The 24,831-nt window shown below is 44.7% G+C and overlaps 1 protein-coding gene across 7 annotated transcripts in view; it reads right to left on the reverse strand.

Annotated features, from left to right (window-relative positions):
- Positions 1-24,831, reverse strand: part of LOC310792073 (NACHT, LRR and PYD domains-containing protein 3-like) — a 56,984-nt gene that overhangs the window by 8,822 nt on the left and 23,331 nt on the right. For 6 of the 7 annotated variants that reach the window (XM_083653774.1, XM_083653776.1, XM_083653775.1 and 3 more), the window contains 7 exons: positions 23,866-23,944; positions 23,278-23,506; positions 21,166-22,921; positions 20,879-21,052; positions 16,929-17,102; positions 14,853-15,005; positions 2,706-2,752 (listed from right to left, as the gene is read on the reverse strand). In XM_083653774.1, coding sequence (XP_083509900.1) covers positions 2,706-2,752; positions 14,853-15,005; positions 16,929-17,102; positions 20,879-21,052; positions 21,166-22,921; positions 23,278-23,506; positions 23,866-23,944 — 2,612 coding nt within the window. The remainder of the gene's footprint in view (positions 1-2,705; positions 2,753-14,852; positions 15,006-16,928; positions 17,103-20,878; positions 21,053-21,165; positions 22,922-23,277; positions 23,507-23,865; positions 23,945-24,831) is intronic. The other variant, XM_083653777.1, reaches the window with a different exon arrangement.

The raw sequence follows: 24,831 nt of genomic DNA on the forward strand, positions 1-24,831 counted from the left end.
TCAGACACAAATATGAGCCAAAATGTCGTCGGCATTTGCTTGATGAGAAACCAATGCAGCTTAAAACATGTGTGGCATTGGGCAATAACACGACAGTAGAGAGATGAGTGTATGATTAATTAATATTATGTGTGTTCTCTCTCTTCTCGCATTTGATCTCTCCCACCTGCACCGCTGCATCAGGCTGATGATCAAAGTGAACATAGCGTACTAAACGATTTTCGTGAGTTTGCTCGTTTAATTCATTGAAATGTGTGAACAATTAATTAATATTATCCTTATCATTGATTGTCAATGATTGTTAGCACGTTGTTGTTGGGTAGTGAATGTGTGCCCTGTGTTCGGATTTGAGTGTGTGTGTGTGTGTGTGTGTGTGTGTGTGTGTGTGTGTGTGTGTGTGTGTGTGTGTCTGTGTGTGTGTGTGCGCGTGTGCGCGCGCGTGTGTGTTTGTGTGTGTACGCACTTCATCTTGGGGTGTGTGTGTCACACGCAGTGCAGACAGGCAGCCTCCAGTCACACATTTGATTGGCTGAGTAACATCACGTGTGATGATTTACAACGCATTGGTCAGCGAGTGATAAACAAGTACCATAATGTCTATAAAGTGATGCCGTTTAAAATAGAAACACTGTGAAAATTTAATAATTCTCAATTATTTCTAGGTTATATGATAGGATGGCGCCTGGGTCCCGATCCGGCCCATAGTCCGCAGTTTGAGGATCAACGGGTTACGGCCGGAACACACATCTTGCGTGTGCTGTGCATCTGCGTGGCGTCTGCGTGTCGTTTTCATTTCGGCGCCCATGTTAACAGGTTACAGCAGCCACACCACCGGCATCAGACGCGCGTCTCAAGCGCGTGTCTTGCGAGCGTGAGACGCGCGTCATCTAGAGAATAGAAGCGAAGCCTATTTTTTCCTTTTACCGCGCGCGTGTCTCTAGCGTGTCTCTACACAAATAGACACAAAAAGACATTAAAATGATATTTTACAGGGGCAGCCACAGCCAATCAAGGCTCGTTTTGATTTGAGACGAGAGGATGAGCTGAGCTCACAGCTGCAGTTCTCCTGCCCTCTGAAAACCACATACAGTACATAGGCTACAACGTGGCTTCGTTCCTCCCCTCCCCACCACACACACACAGACAAACACACACACACACAAATCATACTGCCTCGATTCTGAAGTGAGCCCAAGCAATCTTCAGTTAAAATCATCATTGTATTGTTTATAGCAAATTGAATCAAGGTAAACTCTATAGGAAGATAGTTGGCAGACAGGCAGCAGCGCAGCAGCTGCACGCACCAGCCACGCTGCCTGTGTGGATGCCGTGGGCGTGCCAGCCGCAGCAAGCACGCCACGCACACGCACACGCCACGCACATGCAAGATGCGTGTCCCGGCCGTTAGGCATACCTGCTCGATATCTAAATTCTTTCACTATTTTTCCTAGGTATTATTTTCGATATGAGCTCACGATAAGCCCTCTTTTTGTCATCTTTTCCCGATATTATAATTCATTAAAAAATCGAATGATGTCAAATGTATTTTTCTTGTCACCATTGCTAATTATTGGTGCCGTATACCTGGAACAGAAATCTCATATTTTCATCAACGTGAAATATTTGTTTTTGTCGTTAAGCTGCTTTCACATGAAGCCTTTTAGAAAGTCCTTAGTCCTTAAAGCTGTTATCCCACGAGGCCGCAGGCCGAGTGGGATAACAGCTTATCAGCGGGATATATTCCACAACACCACGCAGCTCGAGTGCTATATTGCTTTTATAAAACGGTTTCCAAGTATAATAATATAATAATAATAATACTATAAGTCCGACTGGCATGGTATTCTGATAGAGTCAGTTGAAACACTACTGTAAGGCGGGACCTCTAGCAAGAAGATAGACGTGCGGGTGATTTGATTGGATCGTTCTGGAGACTGAAGTCGACATTGGCCAATCCTGGCGCTTGCTGAGAGCTTTTTGCAAAGCCCGACACCAGAGCCGTATGCCGACACCAAGTAACGTTACGTCTTATTTAGAAATGCGGGGTTAAGAGTGAGGGTGCGCGAGAGAGGGGTTAAGACATTAGCCCGCGTCTATTCTTGTACAAAACATCATTTTCTGCAAAGTATTACTAAAGTTATAAGCGAAGATCGATTCACAAGGATCTGAAAGCTGTCTCCGCCATTTTGTTTTTGAGGTACTTTTAGTAAGAGAGTTGCGCCATCATGCGTCCATAATGACTCATTGTACAAAGACTTGAAGGACTAGTGACCCTCCATACAGCAGATCAGGAGAAAGCTGTTTGGCTCGAGCGCAGCGCTGCCTTTTAGTAAGAGAGTTGCCATGGCAACCAATAACCCATGGCCATGGGTTATTGAACTCGGTTACTGGAATTATACAATGGCTGTGAACCAATCAGATTGCTTGATTCGAGAGAGCCGTTTTATAATTTATAATAACTGCACACTATTAAGCATTATTTAAGTATTAGTGAATACTCAATTCAGAAAGCATTAGTCATACATTACTAATGATAGTGAGTAATAAACACAGTTATAAAGTGTTTTTGTCCTGGTTAATAAGCTAATTTATAATTTATTTAACAATTGTATTTAATCTAATTTATAAATGCTTTGTAACGTATAGATAGTCCTCACTTGAATGTGTTACTTTGTTGTCATAAATCAAACTGAATGCATACTTACATTTTCTCAGACCTGGTTTCAACCACTGCACAGCATCATGGTCCACACTGGAGGAATAGACAAAGTCAGATGAGCAGATTCACTTTGAGGATGGAAACATTTAAGAGGAAATTAAACATTTGATCATGTGACTCTAGTTAATTTGCATTTGACCTTAGAAAAGACAGGACAATGCGCTGCGGTGGGGGGGAGACCAAGATGGCGGAGTGAGGAGTACTACTTTTGAGGCTCTGATAAAAAATCATTTGAATACATCCTAGGTACTCTCCTAGGTACTCTCGACCAAGAATCATACCGAATGTGTGGGAAATCACTAGGGCTGTGCCGATTCACTTATCTCCCGATTCGATACTATCACGATACTTGGGTGCCGATTCGATATATATTGCGATTCTTAAGTATTGCGATTCTACGATTATTGCGATTCGATATTACGATTTATTGCGATTTTTGTTTCTTTTTTTCTTTTCTTTTTTCAGTTTGTTTGCTTTTTTACACTAGATTAGAACATGGGAAAATTGAATCATACACTTCTAGAGACTATATTATATCATGAGTAGGGCTGGGCGATATAGTTAAAAAGTATATTGATATAACATCTTTCATATCAGTCTATATCGATAATTATTGATAATTTTAATTACCTGTTTTTAAAAAAACATGAGAAGAAAAAGGTTGCATTTAGCCACTTTATTTTGAACCACCTTATTTTCAAGGCACACAGGTAGGTCTAATTTGTCACAGACACATATACATGCTCTGAGTGCAACTGCAAGCATTATTTACAGACATGGTGACATTTTACTTTGATGACAGCCTAGCGTTGCCAGCCTTCTAAAAAAACGTTTGGTAACGTGTATTTCAGGGTTGTAGGGTTAACGTTAGGCAGGGTTCGAGTTATGGGGGGACCTATGGGGTCTTGGACCCCATAGCTAGAGTCTGGGACCCCATAGTCCAGAACACCTGTGGGACCCCCACAAATATAACTTTTTTATTTTTATTTATTTTTTCCTTTTTTGTGTTCCAAATAACACATTTTTCGATGGAATAATTATTATTATTTATGTTAACTAGATAAATAGGCTAAATAAGAAACATGTTTTCAGTTTTCCCAAAACAACCGTTTGAATTGTTGTGTGAAATAGGCTGCATTTCACCTCCAAGCCACCATGTGCCGCCCATGAGCGCGTGTTCTACTGCTACAACCGAGTTGCAGGGAGAAGAAGCCACAACATGCAACCATCACGTGATGTAAACAGCCGCCTGAGCCAACAAGATCTTATTAATCTTTAGTATAGCGTTATCATGCCACTGAAGAAAAGGCTGAAGCTGCCAACGGGGTGTACAAGCCTGGATAGCTTCGGTTTCAGAAAGAAACAAAGAACGGCTTCAGACAAGGGACAACGACCTGTTACAGCTAGGTTGCTACTAGCTAGTAGGTAAGCTAACGTTATGGACACAGCTGAGAGGAGAGAAGACTGAGACGTTTCATTTTGTAAGTATTACGCCTACAGTTGTTTTTGTTCTAACAAGATGCTGCTACTGTATCTGCTGAAATATGCTGCTGTTTGTTGCAATTTGTTTTTCATTCACAAGTTCTTGATTACCTGTGCACAAGGGGTTTGTTCGTAAGGTTAGCCTACTCTGGTAACTTCCGGTCTGTTGTTGCTATGCAACGGTAGCGTAGGGGATGGCTGCCCCATTCATCTGTTTTCTTCTTGTTGTTGTTTTTAGATAGCGTTTCTTGCTGAGTGCAGAGAACTGCTCGGAAAGCAAATTGTATTTGCATTATGTATATGTATGTATGAGCATTATGTATTTATTTTTGTAGTTTTTGATTTATAAGTGCAGAGACAGAGTTAAATAAATGTTAATTTAAGTTCAGCAATTTTGTCTCATTTGTAAAATTAAATTGTTGTATTTTATCAGATGCAAGTGTAAGACTGAATAATAACATCATACAACAGTCTAAACCGAATGTTAATTTAAAATTAGATATTCCTCTAAATCTGGCTTCAAACGGCCACAATTTGAGGAAAAAACGGCCCAATTTTTTTTCGGCGGCCCCCTCTGGGGGCCACCGATTTAGGGGGACCCCATAGCTATCTGACTATAACTCGAACCCTGACGTTAGGTGAATCGGAGGTGTGGAAAAGCCCCGCAGCTCAATTCACTGCGGGTGCCCCGCAGCTCAATTCACTGCAAAGTAACGTTGCAGACGTCCGTATTTGTGAAATTGGTGTCTTAACATTAACGTTAATTTCCCGAGCGCTTATTAATAGAACACATGTTAACACGTTACATTAACACGAATTGAAACTCGCCCACATTTAATTATTTGTAACGCCGGGTGAGATCAAATGAGTGGGGTCAGCGGAGGACTAAAATGCGAGACTCGATCATTAGCCAGGAATGGATCTCGTGCTACTTTTGCATGCTAAAATAAAGCTGATAATGTACAATTTGATTCAAGGGGGGAAAGAGTACAACACAAACTGTCTATTTTGCTGCAACTCGACAGTGCTGCATCCAGGAAATGGCGGGACTCTCGGCTCTGGATCAAGGGATATGATTAGTTGTGTGTGAGTGGGGGCGGGTGCAAGTTTGTCTGTTAAATGATTGGCTGTTTCCGTGTCACTTGTACTAACAAGGTACATGATTGGCTGTATGTGCCACGGAGCAGAGGTAAACGCTCTAATGTGCTGGATGAAAGTGGTAACATTTCATACATGAACAGAAAAAATGCGATTATCGATTCTGGAATAAAAGATTGATTAAAAAAATCGTGACATTAAAAATCGCGGTACTTAAAGGAACACTCCGCCCATTTTCAACCAGCTTTGTATCATTAGAACATCAGTAGTATATCAGAAAACTGTAAACGGTTTTGAAGTCTGTCATTTAATTTGACAGTTATTGAGTGTTAAGGTCCACACTAACTCAAATTAATAACAAATTAACTCAAATCAACTCTCAATAACTGTCAAACTAGATGAATGATGAATAGTTATTGAGAGTTGATTTGAGTTAATGAGTTATTCATTTGAGTTAGTGTGGACCAGTGATGTCACTGGTCCACACTTTAACACTCAATAACTGAGTGTTCCTTTAAGTGAATCGATTTTTTCCCCCACCCCTAGAAATCACACTGAACTACACCAAAGTTTTAGCTTTGTCGAGTTCCATCTTGAATTCTGGTCTTCGTTCTCCCAAACATGGTCAAGCTGCACAAAACAGTGTTTGCGACTCCGCAGGTCATCTGATATTTTCCACGCCTCGCACCTGTCAATTTGGGGCTGTGCAGCCATGCCGCAAGATATCAATTAGGTTTGCGCTCGTGGCCAGGTACAATCAGACGTGCCACCCTAAAAAGGGATATGCCACTTTTTCAGGAGTTTAGCTCATTTGCCATATCCCCTCCACATAACCAAGATACACCATGCCTTTACCATCACTGTCCGAGCAGTATACAGTGAACTACAGTCGTGAAGTTAGTATCGCCATAGAATGGAGGCCAATGGTACACCCGTTCAAAATAACCAAAAACACATCTAATAGCGCCAAAATACATGTTGTGCTTCGGGGACTCACCACGAGATGAAATATGAATCCATAGTTACGTGAAACGTCATTTTCTGAGTAAATTCCCCCACCGAGTTACTTCCTTGTTTGCCTGTAAAGAGTGCTTCTGCTGTACACAGCGCATGCCTGGCGGCCATGTTTAGAAAGTAATTCCGGCTATCTATTTACCTTAAAAAAATATAATTTCTCTGCATTTGGATTAATATTTCATCGCATGGTAAGTACCCGAAGCACCACTGGCGATTATACCTTGGTGCACCGGATGCATGTGCAACCCCTAGTGGCCAGATGATTTATTTTATTTTATTTTCAACATAAAAACGATAGTTGATGACTGAAATTCTCTTAGAAAAACAACAAACACCTGAATAATGTCATGGGAAAAGAACGCCCGTTGGATGAGCCGTGGGTGGCGGCAGTACAAATCAATTGAATTGGGAACTTTGATGATTATCTGCGCATTGAAGCCGTGGTCTCCCCCTGTGCGTAATTGTGCAATGCCAGCTCACTTGATTCAGCCGCTTTGGTGTCTGTTATAGCCCCCGATTCGTACGCTACAACACACCGAGGATATGAACTTATATATTGCTGCCTACAATTAACTCATTAACAGTGTGTAACAGACATTCAGTGTGTAACAGAATAGCCTGCATTCTGACTGTGTGTTATGGAACACATCTACCAGCGGCCACAACGACAACTGGGCCAAGTTAGAGAAAGCGTGTTTTAACATCTGGAGAAAACAAAACAAATGAAAAATCTGAGCTTGCGATGTTGTTTTGTTGTGGAATGCGCAGTGCATGGAGACCTGCACGGCTGCCTCCCTTGACCGAATAGAGGTGAGCAGTGCTTCCTTGTGAAGAAGGAATGGACAATTGAATGGCCGGGCTGAGCGCAGTGTTGTGGTGTGGGAGATTCCATCCAGCTGTCAAGAGGCAAGAACTGTCAAAAGGGAACAAAAGACTCGCGCCTGGCCAATCCTGGCGCTTGACTGCTGCGTAGGCGGGCACAACCGTGGTGGGTTCCATAATAACGCGTTGTCACAGAGTGATTTGTGACTGTTATGTATTGTCAGACACCCCCTTGTGTAATTATAATATTACGTCTTTGCATCAGAGGGTCAAAGCAGGAAGTGGGAGTGCCTTAGAGATTATAGCCATTGATTTCAGGTGCGCGAGCTCTCTGCCACCTCTCTGTCATTTTGCTGCTAGTTTGATCAGGGAGCTAGGTAATGCTCCTGTGGTCCAATTTCTATAGTTTTCCCTCTGTTCTCATGTGTGGGTGTGAGTGTGAGTGTGTCTTATATAAGCGGAGGCTGCCTGAATCTCCTCCACACTATCGATCGATTGGGTTGGCCATATACAAGCCGGGCTGCTGAGATGTTATCGCCCAAGCAGTGAAGGTAGGCCGCTCCCATCACTTTTGAGACTTCTGGATGTATCTGATCAAAGACGTATTGTGTTGATGTGACGAGTTTGTTTTGACTAGACATGAGCTTGATTGTATTTTGGGACCAGACGCTCTGTCACACGCGTCAACACCCACACACCGAGACAGAGAAAACTAGGACTCTGATACAGAGAAACATGCATGACTGCAACAATGCGCGCAGCAGCAGCATTGTTAAGCGATACATTACATTGGATACTTGCCTCTGTTCAGATAACAAATGTGACATTTTATGAAACAATTTGAAGAAGCCTACAGTTGGCAGTTTGCAAGCTCCACCTCTGCTTAGATTGAACTATGTAATTTCTCCAGACAGTAGTGTGAGAACAGATCGAGAGATCACCTGACTGCAGCTTGGGCAAAGTTGCATCTACTGTAGGTGTCATTCAGCATATTGTGATATGTTGTTGGAGAATGTGCTGTCATATATAGCATTCAGTGTTTCCTATACAGTTATCTATTTGTGGAGGTACACCACAATAGATTTCGAGCACCACAAATAGATTTTGGCTGCCACATATTAATTATATTAATTTCAAGTAGTTGAATGCAAACACCTGCTTTAGGAGCCCACTCCTGTACACCCCCTACACGACCTACTGACTGGACAACAGAGTGTGTTCAGTCAGAGGCTCCAGCAGCTCTCCTGCACTAAAGAGTGTTACAGGACAACAGAGTGTGTTCAGTCAGAGGCTCCAGCAGCTCTCCTGCACTAAAGAGTGTTACAGGACAACAGTGTGTTCAGTCAGAGGCTCCAGCAGCTCTCCTGCACTAAAGAGCGTTACAGGAGGTATTTTGTGCCCACTGCAATTAGCATGTATAATAAGTCACGTACAAGCATGGAGAGCAGACTCCTCCTTTCACTCCCTCTCCCTCTCTCCTCCACACCCCTCCTCCCATAGATACATGCAGGGAGAGCAGACTCCTCCTTTCACTCCCTCTCCCTCTCTCTCCTCCACACCCCTCCTCCCATAGATACATGCAGGGAGAGCAGACTCCTCCTTTCACTCCCTCTCCCTCTCTCCTCCACACTCCTCCCATAGATACATGCAGGGAGAGCAGACTCCTCCTTTCACTCCCTCTCCCTCTCTCCTCCACACCCCTCCCATAGATACATGCAGGGAGAGCAGACTCCTCCTTTCACTCCCTCTCCCTCTCTCCTCCACACCCCTCCCATAGATACATGCAGGGAGAGCAGACTCCTCCTTTCACTCCCTCTCCCTCTCTCCTCCACACCCCTCCCATAGATACATGCAGGGAGAGCAGACTCCTCCTTTCACTCCCTCTCCCTCTCTCCTCCACACCCCTCCCATAGATACATGCAGGGAGAGCAGACTCCTCCTTTCACTCCCTCTCCCTCTCTCCTCCACACCCCTCCCATAGATACATGCAGGGAGAGCAGACTCCTCCTTTCACTCCCTCTCCCTCTCTCCTCCACACCCCTCCCATAGATACATGCAGGGAGAGCAGACTCCTCCTTTCACTCCCTCTCCCTCTCTCTCCTCCACACCCCTCCCATAGATACATGCAGGGAGAGCAGACTCCTCCTTTCACTCCCTCTCCCTCTCTCCTCCACACCCCTCCCATAGATACATGCAGGGAGAGCAGACTCCTCCTTTCACTCCCTCTCCCTCTCTCCTACACACCCCTCCCATAGATACATGCAGGGAGAGCAGACTCCTCCTTTCACTCCCTCTCCCTCTCTCCTCCACACCCCTCCCATGGATACATGCAGGGAGAGCAGACTCCTCCTTTCACTCCCTCTCCCTCTCTCCTTCACACCCCTCCCATAGATACATGCAGGGAGAGCAGACTCCTCCTTTCACTCCCTCTCCCTCTCTCCTCCACACCCCTCCCATAGATACATGCAGGAAGAGCAGACTCCTCCTTTCACTCCCTCTCCCTCTCTCCTCCACAGCCCTCACATAGATACATGCAGGGAGAGCAGACTCCTCCTTTCACTCCCTCTCCCTCTCTCCTTCACAGCCCTCCCATAGATACATGCAGGGAGAGCAGACTCCTCCTTTCACTCCCTCTCCCTCTCTCCTCCACAGCCCTCCCATAGATACATGCAGGGAGAGCAGACTCCTCCTTTCACTCCCTCTCCCTCTCTCCTCCACACCCCTCACATAGATACGCTGGTGAACCCTCATTTCATCATTGCTGTTGCTGTATGTCACTTTATATTAATATTGCACAACGTCCATTTTGGCCACATACAACATGTGTGTGTGCTTGCTACAGCTGTAAATTACAGGTGCAATTTATTTTCTTATCTTATTTTATTTAACTTTATTGTAGATAGGATAACTTAAATGCTGTGCTTTCCTTACATGTTTCTGACATGGTTTCTATGTCTATTTTTGATTTTTGCCTAGACTCTTCCTTGTGTGTGTGTGTGTGTGTGTGTGTGTGTGTGTGTGTGTGTGTGTGTGTGTGTGTGTGCGTGCGTGCGTGCGTGCGTGAGTGTGTGTTGTGTCTGTTTTTTACTGAGATGTACTGACATTGGCTTCTGCTGTAACACAAGAATTTCCCCCAGGGGATTAATAAAGTACTCTATCTATCTAGATGGTGCTCTGAGGCCTACCAGTGAGCCACGGTTCAGTGGTTGAGAAACACTATCATGCAGATAGAATAGGCTATATAAGGAGACAATAGTTTTTTCATCATTGTAAAGCCACAGCATAGTGTAGAGGATATTAATGTGATGTGTGTAGTTCTTCATATCTACTAGCCTCTTCATTTTGCTCTCAGAGTGCACCAGATTAATGCATTTTACTTTAAAATGTACAAAATGTCTTTGTTTGATACCCCCCAGTTGGGGTAGTATTACCTTCTTGGTGGTGCTACCCCTGTTTGGAAAGCCTAGAATTGCCTTTGTGGAGCACAACATGTATTTTGGCGCTATGATTTATAACAATTTTTAGTTGAAATCAGGGTGATATTGGGTTTGAACGTCTAAGACCTAATTCCACCCTCTTTTCAACCGGCTAAAATGCTGTTACAACATCAACGTGTCAAAAAACACAATTTGGTTAATCATATTGTTAAAACGTTTGTTGTAACTTGAAATAGAGGCAATATTGATACTGTGTGAATTTGTATTTGTCCAAATTATTGTGTAACTGAGAGTTGAAATCTGGTCTACACAAACACTACTACATTTCAACGCATTTTATGTCACATGAAATATCATAAATATGGAACTATATAGGCTATGTGCTGCCAGCAAAAAGCTTCCAGAACACAACTATGGTTAATACTTTAGCGCAATACTATGAAATAATGAATTGAGTTCCTGCAGTAAGTAACGCACATGCGCAAGTACTTAGTCGGTAGCTGTGACTGACTAGACTGCCCAGAATTGAATCCGAAGCAATACTGCATCAAGTGTGGCGCGAGGTGCTCTGGGCACGCTAGATTCAAGATTCAAGATTCAAGATTTTTATTGTCACTCCATAGTACAAGTATCACGTGTGAAATTCTTGTGCTGTGAACTCCGTTTACAACATAGTACAAATATAACAGGGCATATGAGTGCAAAAACAACAAAAGACACAACAAGCAATAAGGCAGTAGAGTGATAAGACAAGTCAGAGACAGTGGCATATTCACTGCACATAGGTGCACATGTCATGTGCATACTTGGACGTACTTAAACATTTTGAATTCGACGTATTTGACGTACAGGTGCAAATAGCATATACCTAATTAAACATACAATTAAACATTAGACATACATAATGGTAGCATCTACAGTGCGGTACAGTACAGCACACTATTTGTGTATGTTAAGGAGTCTCGTGGCCTGCGGGAAGAAACTGTCCCTCAAGCGATTTGTGCGTGCTTTTGGGACCCTGTATCTTCTCCCTGAGGGTAACAGGGAGAACAGGCTGTTGTGGGGATGGTTTGTGTCTTTGATGATCTTCAGGGACCTCCTGAGGCACCGCTGGTTATATAGTTCCTGCAGTTCTGGCAGCTCACATCCTGTTACGTGCTGGGCCGCGTGTCTCACTCTCCGTAGCGCTCTGCGGTCCATGGTGGTACAGTTCCCGTACCAGGTGGTGAAGCAGCCAGTCAGCAGGCTTTCAATGGTGCCTCTGTAGAAGTCCCTAAGGATTTCTGGCCTTAGCCCAAATTTCTTTAGGCGCCTGAGTCCGTGTAGTCGCTGTTGGGCCTTTTTGACAACAGTGGCGGTGTGACCGGCCCATGTCAGGTCCTGGTGGATGTTGACTCCCAGGTACTTGAAGCTGTCCACCCTTTCCACCACTGTGCCGTTGATGGTGATTCGGGGGTGCCGTTGATGGTGATTCCGTTGACCCCCCCCCCCCCCCCCTCCTGTAGTCTACAATGATCTCCTTGGTCTTGGAGACGTTCAGAGAGAGGTGGTTGTCCTGGCACCACTGTTCTAGGGCCTTCACCTCCTCTCTGTAGGCTGTTTTGTCGCCCCTGGAGATCAGCCCCACGACTGCTGTGTCATCTGCAAACTTCACGATGGTGTTTGAGTCGCCACGCAGTCGTGGGTGTAGAGGTTGTACCAGAAGGGGCTGGAGACGCATCCCTGGGGAGGGGATGCGGGGAGGAGAGGGGGGGGCAAGGTGGGGGGGAGGGGTCAAACCTGGCGTAGAACGCGTTGAGTTCGTCTGGCAGGGTGGGTGACGCGTTGGGGTTTTGCTGTCTTTCCCCTTTGAAGTCTGTGGCAGCGTTGAGTCCTCTCCACAGGTGTCTGGGGTTGTTGGAGTCCAGTTTCGCCTCCAGCTGCCTGCCGTATTCTCTCCGGGTTTTTTTGATTGTAGCTCGGAGGGCGTATTTCGTCTGCTTGTATTGTTCCGGCGTCCCGGACTTGAAGGCGGTGGTCCGGGCGTGAAGTGCAGCCCGGACATCACAGTTGATCCAGGGTTTCTGGTTTGGCATTGTTTTAACTGTTTTTGTGGGGACTATGTCCTCTGTGCATTTTTTAATAAAACATGACACCGTTTCAGCGTATTCTTCCAGGTCTCCTGTGTTGAATTCCCCCCATATCACTTGGTCGAAACAGTCTCTCAGGATGTCATCTGATTGGTCTGACCAGCGTTGGGCGGTTCGGTAGGCTGGGGGGTGTTGTTTGAGCTTTGGTTTGTGTCTAGGGACGAGCCAGATAGAGGCGTGGTCCGATTTGCCGAATGGGGGGCGGGGTGTTGCTTTGTAGCAGCCAGGAATATTTGTGTAGCACTGGTCCAATGTGTTTTTACCCCGTGTGCTGCAATGTATGTTCTGGTGGAGGGTGGGCATTCTTTTTTTCAGGTTCGCTCTATTAAAATCTCCTGCGACCACCAGCGCCATTTCTGGCTGTCTTGCCTTCTGTGCGCTGATCGCGTGGTCCAATTCTCTTAGCGTTATTTGTGTCTGCTTGTGGTGGGATATACACAGCTGTGAGGGTGACTGTGGTAAATTCCCGCGGACTGTAGTGAGGTACGCACTGAAGCATGACATACTCCAGGTCTGCTGAGTCCCGATATTAGTGTTGTTGGTACTCCAGTTCTTATTAATCATCAAACAAACACTGCACCCTCTCTTCTTACTGGAACGTTTTGCGTCCCTGTCCGCCCTGTGCAGGCTGAATCCAGGTATTGTGATGGCGTGGTCTGCTGTCTCAGGTGAGAGCCAGGTTTCAGTCAGACACATAACGTTGCAGCTTGCTATGTCCTTTTGAAATTGGGCTGGTGCTCTTAGTTCACACATCTTGTTTTCAAGCGACTGGACATTAGCCAGAAGAACGCTCGGCAAAGGTGGTCTGTTTGCCCGTCTCCTTAGGCGGGCGTTTAGTCCTCTTCGCCTCCCTCTTCTCCGTTGCTGTTGTTTGAGTTAAGGGAATTTGGCGAAGTCCGGTGCCAACCAGTCCTGGTTGGGGTGATTTCGATGTTTATTTCTGATGTTTATTAGCGCGTCCCTGTCGTATCTGTACGTGGTAGCGCTGGTTAGAGTCCTGTTGTTGATATCCTTGTTGATATCCTCCATTTGGCGCTCAGCGAGAGCAAACAATAGTCCCCGTTGTTCGCTGTGCGCTGCTGTCCGCTGTGCTCTTTTTCCGCAAAACTGCAAATACGCTACTATGTGCACTATATAAAAGACGTTGATATATACACTGGATATTTACAAAGCGAATAGACGCAACGAAATTATAAACAAAACGAAATTACTCTAAGAAAAAATATATCCTACGAAGTTTACGGAGCTCTGTAGCTGGTCGCCCTCTCTCTCCCGGCGCCCTCTCAATGTACTGTACTGTGTGTCGCTATGTACTGTATACGAGGCTCTGTGTACCCCCTGAGTTGCCAGTGTTAAATGAAGTTAACCTCTGAAGCCGTACAGCCTATAGACTACATAGCCGCGCACACAGTCAACGTAATTTTAGTCTGTTACATAATATAATAGTCTGGTACACATGATATAAAATACACCTGTCCCATGATCGTTTAGCCTGTGGTACCGGACAATCATGTAAAAGTTGTGTACAAGATAGAGATGGAGTGCCTGGCACCCTATATGTTTACAGCAAATGGATAGCTCAGTCGGTAGAGCACAGTGGTCATAATGTGAAAGATTGGCTCTTCAAATCCTGTGTGAGGAGGTGCATTTTTAATTTAAGGTCCCAGTGAAATATGGTCTAAATGTGAACGTTCAATCAACGTCTGCAAATAGAAAAAACTCTCACTTTTAAACCTTTCTTGCATGTTTTTTCAACGTTGACCATTTTTCGGTTGAAAAGACGTTTGAAAAACGTTTAGGGCCTAAACGTTTTTCAAACGTCTTTTCAACCGAAAAATGGTCGCTGGGATGGTCCATGTTTTGATTTTGTTTTGTAATTCTATTTTCTTTTCAGAAACAGAAATTTAAAAAATAGTTACACATCAAAATCAATCCGTGGGGTGCACAAGCTGAAGAAGCGTGGCTGCTCCATATACTCCCGAGTGGAGGTGTAACGTTACACCACACTTGACAGCTGCGGACACCACAGATGAGTACTTCTGTTTAAACTAGTTTCTGGAGTCCGCATGGACTCGGATGCATAGAGAGCGAGAGGGATGGAGCGAGGGAGTGACTCTCAGCCTTCTAGCAGACGTTGTCTCTCCATACCTGAGTCTCCACTGTCCAGCAGAGAGCAGCTTCTCTCCTGAGGCTCCTGGATGATTGTAGCTCAGGTCCAGCTCTCTCAGATGGGAGGGGTTGGAGCTCAGAGCTGAGGCCAGAGAAGCACAGCCTTTCTCTGTGAGCAGACAGCCTGACAGCCTACACACACACACACACACACACACACACACACACACACACACACACACAGGTAAGTACATATATGCTAATATGGTAGTTGGATTATTAAATGTGACTTTGATTACATGAACCATATTGATTGACCCATATGACTATCATGATATTGATTTCAACTGTTTCGCCCCTGTTCTCTGAGAGAGGGGTAGGGGTTTGTTTTATTAATTGATTAATGGAGCCAAATTACCACTTGTTAATATCAGAGAGGGAGAGAGAGAGAGAGAGAGAGAGAAGAATATTCCAGGGCCAAAACAAAATTCCAGAGGTTAAATTAGACTATAAACTGCTCAAATACAGATAATTTTTTCAATCATTTAGAGATTTGGAAAATTGTAATTATAGACAGCAACTTTAATTTGCCATTATTTTGCCTTTCAGTCATTTTTTTACATAGGAGAGTATGCAGACAGAGGGGATGACATGCGGCAAAGGACCACAGGTCGGATTCAAACCTGGGTTGGCCGCACAAAGGGCCGTGCCTTCGTGATATGCATGCTACCAGGTGAGCTACCAGGACGCACATAATTACCGATGGTAATTATAATAGTGTGTACAGTATAGCAACCAATTATTCACCCGTGTCATCCGCACTGTAACCTGCCTGCCTGACCTGGAAATGGGCTGATGCTTGGCTGAGTGAATATATTGAGGATTTCTCTCATTCAGATGTCCCGAATTCAAAGATTTTTCTTGTTGATCCCTTCTGTCAATTATGATTTTTATTTATTTATTTATTTATTTATTTATTTATTTATTTATTTAATTATTATTGTATTTTATCAGCAGTTAATTACAGTTTATGGTTTGAAATCTGAGGTTCAGGTTCCTGTTCCTGCTCACAGCCTGACGAAGACCAGAGAGGTTTTGTGCCCCTATTCATTATTGAAGATGTACATCGTTTATTAACTGTTTCAGTACACATGTACAATTACTTTGTGATTAAAACTTGGTCCAAATATCCAAGACGCTCCTTTTTTCTCTTTATTGATCTATTTACGTCAGACGAAGTCAGAAATAAACGGTGACATTCGGTTCTGGTTTACCATGTCTGCTTTCCGGGTATTTCCTCATGCCTGCTTGCCTCGAGACGGAGGCAGGGGCGGAGCTCAGAGGTTTTGTCGACAGTTTGAGGGCGAATGGAGTTACGAGACAGTCACAAGATCGTTTTAATGCTTTTCCACTGGTTACATTTTGTAAAACCCTACAGACAGACGTGAAAGGTGACCAATGGCATTGATTTATGATCATAAATAAAAATTTATTTATTTTTATCCTACAGCAACGATATAGCCTAAAATTGATTGCTTGCATCAATGAAATCTTGTAGCCTGCTGTCTGTGTAAGACTTCAGCACACTGTCTGGAGCTCTATTAAGGAGACCCCCGATTGCCACGGGGTATTTCGCACACTGCAACAAACGTTTCTCTCTTCTTTCACATTCATCTTGAAAGAAAGGGATGAATCCAGTGATAGTGATAGCCGCGGTGAGAGAACCCGATAACTGTATTGTGTATTGTGGGACCAACACGGCGTCGGACGATGTATTCCTTGAGCCTTAAAACCTAGAGGTAGAGACCAAAACCACATTTCTAGGTTGAATAGTAATTGACACAAACCGTTTTTGTGCTGCGGCCATATTAGATTTGGTACCATGGCGAGGGTCGCAGGCTCGGGCACTCTGGCTAAATCAAATTAGGCTACATCTGAGCCAAATTTGGTGCTTTTGCATGATTTTGCACGAAATTAACCAAAGGGTGTGGACTGCTTGCAGATCTCTCTCTTTCAACTTTCCAATAAGAGTTCTCCACTCACTTCACTGACATTATTGTGCTTATAAGCCAGAATTTAAACTGTAACATCTTCAACACTATCAGTAATACTGACCTGAGAGTCTCCAGTCTACAGTGTGGACTCCCCAGTCCAGCAGAGAGCAGCTTCACGCCTGAATCCTGCACGTCGTTGTTACTCAGATCCAGCTCTCTCAGACTAGAGGACTGGGAGCTGAGAACTGAGGCCAGAGCTTCACAGCTTCTCTCTGACAGCTGACAGCCACTCAGCCTCAAAGGAGAAGAATGGATACCAAAGTGTTAGTGTTATATTCAATGTCATTACTGTCTGTGTTTTTTGGCACTCCTTTCATATTAATACGACAGTACTAATAATAAAAACTGTATTTATGTAACCCTTATCTGAATCCAGAGTTTAGAGTCTGCTTTGAGTGGGGCTGCAGTTCATTGACTTGAGTGTAGTAGAGCCCGAAGCTGCTGAGCCTAGACATCATGGACAAATTAGGGCCGGGCTAGTCTAGTTATAATAATATAAGACAATAACGTTGTATTTTTCACTGAATTTTACACAGCAGACAGTAGAGCATGACAGCATGCTCTTATTTTGAATCATTCTGACAGGAAATCCAAATGATTCTCTATCCATCAGAGTGCTGTCAAAAATAAACAAAAGCTGCATGCGTGATGTTGGAGATGTATTTCTGAACGTATCCCCAGGTGCATAGATATTATACCATACACCACTATAATCATCATCATAGCATGCATTCCTCTGATCTGTGTGTCCACTCAGGGACCCAGCGGGAGGTAATGGTGGAAGGTTACTGGTTAAGCAATTTGATGTTGTGAAATGTTTTGATGCCCCCTGGTGGGATGATGGAAAACCATGGTGATAGTTGAGCTAGGAAGAGAGGTCGCTGTGACCTGGCTGAACGAATCAGAATATCGGATGAATTCCAACAAATGCCAAGTTAGTGCCAGATAGTGTGAAATGTGGACCAAGGGGAGAATGTCAAATGTTCTGATATTTTGAGTAACACATGAGCTAAGGTTTCCAGTGAGGAAGGGGGGGAGGGGGGAGATCAGATTCTGACCAATGGGATGACAGATTGTGTGACGTGTATTAAAGATGTGATTTTGTGAATTATTCCATAGTTGGGTTTGTGATGCTCATGTTTGAATCCAGCTTGTTTATTGGTGGATGGAGGTTGTAATCTAAAATCACTACATGCAAAGTGGACCAGAACACCATGGATCCACTCACTTATTGTTTATGTCTGCCTTTATTTCCTTTAAGGGTAATGCCAGCTCAAGTTGCAGCAGGGTAAATCCACCACAAAGTTACATCTGTTTTCCTGTCTGAGCGACTGTGGGGTTTTCACTTTAATCCTCAGCATTGGTGGAAGTTGTACCCAGATGGTAGACTGTGAGGAATGACACTTCAATTTAGCTAAACGGTGAGTCTGCTCTTTTAATTTCGATGTGCTTGAGTGACATAATGTTTCAGTTTGTGGGCATTGTTGGCATTTAAAATGAGAGACAACAGTTCTTATTATTGTAGCAACTTAGATTTTGAGGCTAGAGTAGTCAAGTGATTGTAGCTCATAGTTCTTAGCAGTGTGTGTGCAGGGTTAGGAATTAACTGAATACATGTATTCAGAATACAGTATTTCGAATACAAAATATGAGTATTCTGCATTCAGTGCAGTTACATTTTAAATTGGTGGCATTCTCAATACTTTCTTTAAAAAAATAGAATACTTGAAAGGGAATACTTGTATTTGTTTGTTTTTATTTGCTTTAAAATTAATATGAAGCACGCGAGTTGTGTGCGCACGCAATGTAGCCTCCCTGCCTCCCAACAACCCTGCTGCTTACCTGCCTGGCCCTGAGACACTGCTGTATCTGCCTGGCCCTGAGACACTGCTCTATCTGCCTGGCCCTGAGACACTGCTCTATCTGCCTGGACCTGATACACTGATCTATCTGCCTGGCCCTGAGACACTGCTGTATCTGCCTGGCCCTGAGACACTGCTCTATCTGCCTGGCCCTGAGACACTGGCCCTGAGACACTGCTGTATCTGCCTGGCCCTGAGACACTGGCCCTGAGACACTGCTCTATCTGCCTGGCCCTGAGACACTGCTCTATCTGCCTGGTCTTGAGACACTGCTCTATCTGCCTGGCCCTGAGACACTGCTCTATCTACCTGGCCCTGAGACACTGGCCCTGAGACACTGCTCTATCTGCCTGGCCCTGAGACACTGTTCTATCTGCCTGGCCCTGAGACACTGCTGTATCTGCCTGGCCCTGAGACACTGCTCTATCTTCCTGGCCCTGAGACACTGCTCTATCTGCCTGGCCCTGAGACACTGCTCTATCTGCCTGGCCTTGAGACACTGCTCTATCTGCCTGGCCCTGAGACACTGCTCTATCTACCTGGCCCTGAGACACTGGCCCTGAGACACTGCTCTATCTGCCTGGCCCTGAGACACTGGCCCTGAGACACTGTTCTATCTGTCTGGCCCTGAGACACTGCTGTATCTGCCTGGCCCTGAGACACTGCTCTATCTGCCTGGCCCTGAGACACTGCTCTATCTGCCTGGCCCTGAGACACTGGCCCTGAGACACTGCTCTATCTGCCTGGCCCTGAGACACTGCTGTATCTGCCTGGCCCTGAGACACTGCTCTATCTGCCTGGACCTGATACACTGGCCCTGAGACACTGCTCTATCTGCCTGGACCTGATACACTGGCCCTGAGACACTGCTCTATCTGCCTGGCCATGAGACACTGCTCTATCTGCCTGGCCCTGAGACACTGCTCTATCTGCCTGGCCATGAGACACTGCTCTATCTGCCTGGCCCTGAGACACTACTCTATCTGCCTGGACCTGAGACACTGCTCTATCTGCCTGGCCCTGAGACACTGCTCTATCTGCCTTGACCTGAGACACTGCTCTATCTGCCTGGACCTGAGACACTGCTCTATCTGCCTGGACCTGAGACACTGCTCTATCTGCCTGGACCTGAGACACTGCTCTATCTGCCTGGACCTGAGACACTGCTCTATCTGCCTGGACCTGAGACACTGCTGTATCTGCCTGGACCTGAGACACTGCTGTATCTGTCTGGCCCTGAGACACTGCTCTATCTGCCTGGACCTGAGACACTGCTCTATCTGCCTGGACCTGAGACACTGCTCTATCTGCCTGGACCTGAGACACTGCTCTATCTGCCTGGACCTGAGACACTGCTGTATCTGTCTGGCCCTGAGACACTGCTCTATCTGCCTGGACCTGAGACACTGCTGTATCTGTCTGGACCTGAGACACTGCTCTATCTGGCTGGCCCTGAGACACTGGCCCTGAGACACTGCTCTATCTGCCTGGACCTGAGACACTGCTCTATCTGCCTGGCCCTGAGACACGGCTCTATCTGCCTGGCCCTGAGACACTTGTACTGTTCAGACTTAATTTGACAAGTGCTAAAGTTAAGTATTGTTGTTAACCATGCAATTTTTTTAACATGTAATTAGGATTCCCCTGGGACCTTGAGAGTGAAAACCTCCTTAAAAAATGGTGAATTTGATGTTTAAGAAGGTGTCCCTGTGTAATGCTTTAAACCTATCTAAAAAAAGCCTATGTCTGAGACTGGGAGCATAGTTTAAAAAATCAAGTAGCCAGATTGAATTTGTGTTCTAAGCTAGTGAAGTGTAAATCAACTTTGCTATTTCTACTGTGTTTTACTGGGAAAAAAGTATGTTATGCTGTTTGCTGTGGTTAACTGATGCCGTGGAAATTAAAGCAGGGGTATAGCAAAAGTGAAGACTTTGTTATCTCTGGTGGAATTGTTTTTTCTTTAAACTATCACTTGCAGGACAAAACTTATATAATAATATATATATTTAATCTGAACAAAATGGATATGTGATAGTGAATGTGACTGAGACAGGAATACAGAGAGGTGCTGCAATCTGAATTACATCAGAGCATTGACCTCAGGAGAAACGTCTCAACTCTATTGAGAATAACTTTAAACTAAACTTACCTGAGAGTCTCCAGTCTACAGTGTGGACTCTGCAGTCCAGCAGAGAGCAGCTCCACACCTGAATCTTCCAAGTTGTTCTTACTCAGGTCCAGCTCTCTCAGATTAGAGGACTGGGAGCTGAAAACTGAGGCCAGAGCTCCACAGCTTCTATTTGACAGCTGACAACCACTCAGCCTGAAGGAGAAAAGAATATAGTAAAAAACAAAACAAACAATAACATTGAAAGTATTTAACTCCTGTATAAAATATCATTTCACATATTTCTATCCAATTATCCAGGTACTTACACAGATTTATTGGAGGTTTTGACCACTGGCAGCAGCCTCAGAAGAGCCTCCTCTGAAGCAGAGTATTTCTTCAGGTCAAACACGTCCAGTTCTTCTTCTGATGACAGTAAGATGAAGACCAGAGCTGACCACTGACCAGGGGAGAGTTTTTCTTTAGAGAGACTTCCTGATGCCAGGTACTGTTGGATCTCCTCCACTAGAGAATGGTCATTCAGCTCATTCAGACAGTGGAACAGATTGATGCTTCTCTCTGGAGATAGATTCTCTCTGATTTTCTCCTTGATGTACTGGGCTGTTTCCTGATTGGTCTGTGTGCTACTTCTTGGCTGCATCTGCAGAAGAGTCTGATTGGTCTCCAGTGAAAGTCCCAGGAGAAAACGGAGGAACAAGTCCATGTGTCCATTAGGACTCTTTAAGGCCTTGTCCACAGTGTCCTGGTAGAGGTGTTTTATATAAGATGCATAACACAACGGTTCTACACTCAGTAAATCAACACCAATGTTGATGAATCTCAGAAAGATATAAAGAGCAGCCAGAAACTCCTGAATGCTCAGATGGACAAAGCAGAACACCTTGTCCTGGTACAGCCCACGCTCCTCTTTAAAGATCTGTGTGAACACTCCGGAGTACACTGAGGCTGCTGTGATGTCAATGCCACACTCTGTCAGGTCAGCTTCATAGAAGATTAGGTTGCCCTTCTCCAGCTGCTCAAAAGCCAGTTTTCCCAGAGAGATCATCATGTTTATGGTCTCTGTATTCCAGAGTGGATCTGTAGCAGCTCTCCCACGATACTTGACATTCCCTTGTTTGGACTGAACCACCAGGAAGTGGATGTACATCTCAGTCAGGGTCTTGGGCAGGTTTCCTCTTTCATCTGTTCTTAACACATCGTCCAGAACTGTAGCAGTGATCCAGCAGAAGACGGGGATGTGGCACATGATGTGGAGGCTTCGTGAAGTCTTGATGTGGGAGATGATTCTGCTTGCCTGCTCTTCATCTCTGAAACTCTTTCTGAAGTACTCTTCCTTCTGTTGGTCAGTGAAGCCTCTCACCTCTGTCACCATGTCAACACACTCAGGAGGGATCTGATTGGCTGCTGCAGGTCGTGTGGTCATCCAGATGCGAGCAAGGGGAAGCAGTCTCCCCTTGATGAGGTTTGTGAGCAGCACGTCCACTGAGGTTGACTCTGTGACATCAGTCAGGATCTTGTTGTTCTGGAAGTCTAGAGGAAGTCGACACTCATCCAGACCATCAAAGATGAACACAGTGTGGATCCTGTCAAACCTGCAGATTCCTGCTTCTTTGGTCTCAGGAAAGAAGTGATGAAGAAGTTCCACCAAGCTGAGCCTTTTCTCTTTCAGCAGATTCAGCTCTCGGAATGTGAATGGAAATATGAACTGTATATCTTGATTGGCTTGGTCTTCAGCCCAGTCCAGAGTGAACTTTTGTGTTAAGACTGTTTTCCCAATGCCAGCCACTCCCTTTGTCATCAATGTTTTGAATGGTTTATCCCTAAAGACGTCTTCACATTTGATTGGTGCTTCTGGTCTTGCTGGTTTCCTGGATGCTGTTTCAATCTGTCTGACCTCATGTTCATCATTGACCTCTCCACTCCCTCCCTCTGTGAGGTAATGCTCTGTGTAGATCTGGTTCAGAACTGTTGGGTTTCCTGCTTTTGCAATGCCTTCAAACAAACACTGAAACCTCTCCTTCAGGTTAGATTTGTGTTTACGTTGGCAAATGGCAGCAGGAGTTTCTGAATGAAATAACAAAATAACATCAATGAGTGAATGTTACAGTAAATGTGATAGTATCCTGGTAAATGTTTATAAAACTGCAGCTCATGGCATCTATTCAGCTCAATGGACAAATGGTGAATGTGTGGGCAGCTCGATGCACAATATCAACGTGTTTCTCGCTCAAAGTGAAAGGCAACTGTTGTGGTGTGGTTTTCTCTTTTTTCATGTTTCTATTATCATGTGCAGCATGACACCACATCATTCGACCAGATTATTCATGGGCGATTTTGCTCATTGACCTTCCAATCTTGTTTTAGACATGTCTGTATTTACAGCTGCAGAAAGAAAGTCAAACATGTTCAAAGCTTCTTACTGCTCTGCAGACAGTCAGCCAGCTCCTCCTGCTTCATTCTCCTCAGGAAGAGCAGTGTGATGTCTAGAAAAGCCTCTCTGCTGCTCCTCCTCTGCTCTTCCTCATCACCGTCCACCACCTCTTCATCCTCCCTCTGACTCTCTAAGCATTCTGGGGAATCTGCACTCAGAGCCCTCTGGAACGTCTTCAGCTCTTTCTTCACAAAGGTGACGATGTTCTCCTCAAGAAGCTGCAACAGCATAACATAAAAATCTAACTTTCATAATAGACTTGTGGAACACAACATCAAAACAATTGTGTTTAGACATGTTGGTCTAAAAACTCTGTTTTGCATTTGGTGAAGTAAAAGGTGTTGTTGTGGGAGTTAGGAAACAGTGAGACAGTAGACGTAGGTTGGTCGAGGTAGTTTACTTCTCTCCACATAAAATGTTTACATTCACCGCGGTTAGCAACCAGACATAACAACTTAACCCGGAACCGGAAGTTCGGTAACATTAACCCCCCGCTCTTAAAGGCACAAGCCTCCTTTGGTGAATGTCTCTCCTAGTGTCTCGATGTGGGTCACCACATTGTTGTAAATTTACATACCATAAATATGGAGTCCAGGTCTGTTTGATGCTCCTGATCAGACTGCCCACTGGGAACCTCTGACATCTCCTGGTCAACTCTGGGGGGGAGGAAGGCATCAGATATTAGGTCAAGGGTCATAATCTATATATATAATTGAGTATGTGGGCAATGTCCTGATTTAAAGTTTGAGGCTATGTCCATTTGGATGAAGCCTTTGCAGTATACAGTATAGTGACATTATGTGACATTACACTGTTTGGATCTCACCTGCAATTACCACCCACCGCCATAGGTGTCACCCAAGAGAACAAAACTGAAATAACTTATATTACATAATAGCTTATTTATAACTTTAAACTCAAAACTAAAAAATCGCAAGTGACCCTAATCATCTTAAATAATATTAAATTGTGTGTGGTGTATGTTGTTGTTTTTTATTTCAGGCGACCCCACTTAGGGTCGCGACCCTAAGTTTAGGAACCACTGGTGTACACAATGTTGCATGCAGTTACAAGCATAAAGTGATGGAGCATAAAGTGTATTTTTAAGCTGTATTTGTTTGTATGATTAATACTTTTAATGGATTAACATGCCCAAATGTTTGATAACATCAGTAGCTTAGCTGCTAGCCAATCTAAAGCTGTCGGACATTTTGGGCATGTTAAGCCCATGTGCCCAACATACAGCCAATCACAATGCGTGAAGCCGTGATGTCATCTGTAGTCGCGGGACCCCAAACATATCTGGCAGGGCGAGTAGATCTGTAACTCACACCGGCTGCAAGAGTAGGCAGAGCGATGCGCAATGTCGGTCTCACAGGCTGAGCAGGACTAGTGGAGCATCGAAACCTTGCCTGGAGGGAATTTTGGTATTATGGAAGGAAGCAGTCTTAGCTTCATAATCAGAACCACATACGATGCACGTCCTACTCCCAAGGACCTAAACCAATGGTTTGGAGATTATCCATCATGTCCCCTCTGCCTT

This window comes from Poromitra crassiceps (assembly GCF_964638095.1).
Source record: "Poromitra crassiceps genome assembly, chromosome: 17".
Lineage (NCBI taxonomy): Eukaryota > Metazoa > Chordata > Actinopteri > Beryciformes > Melamphaidae > Poromitra > Poromitra crassiceps.